This window comes from Plectropomus leopardus, unplaced genomic scaffold (genome assembly GCF_008729295.1).
Source record: "Plectropomus leopardus isolate mb unplaced genomic scaffold, YSFRI_Pleo_2.0 unplaced_scaffold10706, whole genome shotgun sequence".
Classification (NCBI taxonomy): Eukaryota; Metazoa; Chordata; class Actinopteri; order Perciformes; family Serranidae; genus Plectropomus; species Plectropomus leopardus.
The window spans coordinates 1-2,651 of NW_024611292.1; the positions used below are offsets into that span (position 1 = coordinate 1).

At 45.9% G+C, this 2,651-nt stretch overlaps 1 protein-coding gene across 1 annotated transcript; it reads left to right on the forward strand.

Moving 5' to 3' along the window:
• Window positions 1–295: 295 nt before the first annotated feature.
• On the forward strand, window positions 296–2,069 carry LOC121963279 (receptor tyrosine-protein kinase erbB-2-like). Its single transcript, XM_042513588.1, has 2 exons — window positions 296–681; window positions 773–2,069. Exons 1-2 carry the CDS (start codon window positions 348–350, stop codon window positions 1,126–1,128), a joined length of 690 nt encoding a protein of 229 aa, XP_042369522.1. The 5' UTR covers window positions 296–347; the 3' UTR covers window positions 1,129–2,069.
• The last annotated feature ends 582 nt before the right edge of the window (window positions 2,070–2,651 follow it).

Consider the following 2,651-nt stretch of genomic DNA (forward strand, 5'->3'; position numbering starts at 1 on the left):
TGGTTAAACAAAAGGATCTAATTCTTTTACAAAGAGGTCTATCTCTGTAGGGCTCTTTTCCATAATGTTGTCAAACCCTTAGATGATAATCTGAGGCTTTTAATTACAAAAACAAACAATTTTAGTGGATGTAAATTGCCTCGAGTGGTTACATTGCAGCCCTCTTTAGTCATTTAGATATAAAGACGTGAAAAAATAAGGTCCAAGCAGAATGGAGACCTGGGAACCTTTACTTGTCTGAATTCCTAATCTTGTTTAATTTTCATCATTCATTTTGCCTCTCTCTCCAGCAGAGCAGAGATCAGGGCTTAGATGTTGAGCCCTCTGTCGCCGGCGGCCCCCGGAGCATGTACTCCTCCCTGAGCACTCTTGGTCGCAGCCAGTACCCAACCTTACCTTTAGGAGCCAGCACCTCCAACAACATATGGATTCCTCAGTACCCAACACTGGCTCGCAGCACCTCAGCCGGGGGGCAGTCTGACTCTGTCTTTCTTGACGGACCCGACGACCCCTCACTGCCCCCAGCCAGCCCCGGACGCTACTGCAAAGACCCAACCTACTCCAATGGGAGCCAGGGCGACCTGGAAACAGATGGGCCAAATGGCTTTCATCATCCTCATCACCTTCATCACTCTCTGCCCAGGCGGACTCATGGGTATAATCATAATCATGCCTTACCAGGTGAGTAAGAGAATGCTTTCATTATCAACAATATGAAAGAAAGTGTTTGATATAATTTCAGCATGTTTTCTCTCCCCCTCCGTCTCTTCAGAGTACGTCAACCAGGAGATTCAGGATCTCAGGCCGGGGATCCCCGAGCGGCCCACCACTCTGCCTCGTAAAGGCTCCAGAGTAGACCATCGCCTCCCTAACGGACTGAGCTCCGGTCACAGCGTGGAAAACCCAGGATACTTGGTCCCTGTTCGCACTGGGTCCACCACATCTCCTGCCTTTGATAACCCGTACTACCTGGACCTCGTAGCCAAAGCCAATGCTGTAGCCGGGGCTGCAGACAGTCCTGAGGAGAGAGACGGAGGAGTGCCCAGGCACATGAATGGGTTTGTGACCCCCACGGCAGAGAATCCAGAGTATCTGGGACTAGCAGACACTTGGAGTGGATACACTTGAGGAGATGGAGTAATGTGACGAACTCAAGAGGAGTCACAGCTTGTGTTCTACTGAGGAAAACGAGGAGCGAGAGAAAGGGAAGATGACTATTTGTGTGACAGAAATGAGCCAGGTGTGTGATAGATTTTGGGATTAGAAAGTGCATGTGGAGTCGAATCTCGATACGGAGCAATGCATCCCAGTCCAAACCGGTCAAGGTTGTCCGGCACCGAATCGCCCAGTTGTGACGCACCATGACTCAACACAGTGTAGCATTAATCTGGTGTCTGTGGCATCATTTGTATTCCTGTCTTCCTCTCAGCAATCTGCGCTTTCTGTGTGACCATTAAGTGCCAAAAAAGAAGTTTCCTCAGCCTCTCTAGTAGTCAGTACTTGATGACAAAAGGAGTTTGAAAAAACCCACCATGGTACGAGACGAGTCAAAGAACAACATTTGACGAGATTAATGAATGCTGAGGTTTTTTAATGTTCATTTAATTTGTTCAATGTCTGTGGTGGTTTCTACACTTGAAGCATATTTTCATTTTTCCTCCACTTGATATGCTCCTCAGCCCAGCTAAAAAGAGAAAAAAACCCATATAGCACAAAGTGACAAAGTGAGCCATGATATGCACTGAAGGTGGTGTTTAGTATTCTGGTCACTTTGTCTCTGACCTGATGGGGGTCTTCAACACACTCAAAGCCATTTTGTTTTGGCCCGAGAAGGCCCTGCAGCCCATCTGGCCAGTAAACATGCTCCCTGAAAGAAAGGCATCCTGTATGGAGAAGACAGAGGCATTGTGCCACACTGATGTATGTGGTTGTTAGTGTCTCGGCTGCAGCTACTTTGTGGTACGACAGATGAGATACGAGGTGCTGGCAGACTTTTTGAACTGCAAAAATCTCAGAAATGGTGTTTTTGTTATAAAGACAAAATGTACTTGTGTCTAAGTTAGAGCCAACTTTTCAGGGATTTTCAGTTTTGCAAATAATTAGGGAAAGATATGTGCATTTTAAATTATGCACAATGCACTACATGTTATTATATTGCATATGTACCCCAGGCTTGTGTCATCACAATGAACCTTTTGGTTTTTGTGGCCTTTCACTGTGCGAAAAGCATCGCAAACTATTGTAAGTATATTTGACAAGACGTGAAGAATTCCCATGTGTAGATATGTATTTACATACATGCATTTGCTCCTCTTTATGGAACAAAAAGCAGTTTTGCTGTTTGTGTAAAGTGAACACTCGACACTGGAGCTGAATGTGAATCTGAGGAGGCAAAAACATTGCTTCGCTCGGGTTGGATAATCAATGCATGGCTCAAATTCCACTCAGCGAGAACACACTGGCATCCCAGTTAATAATCAACAGCCTTTTTTTTTTTTGAGTGCTTTTTTCATGTTAACTGGTGTTGGGGCTGGGGGAGGTCAAAACCAGAGTCAATGCAGCCATTGTCTGACCTCATGTCCATGTTGGAGAGTCAGCGCTCTCCCAACTCGCACGTCCCAACGACTGATGTTGTCTCAGCTTTGAAAAGA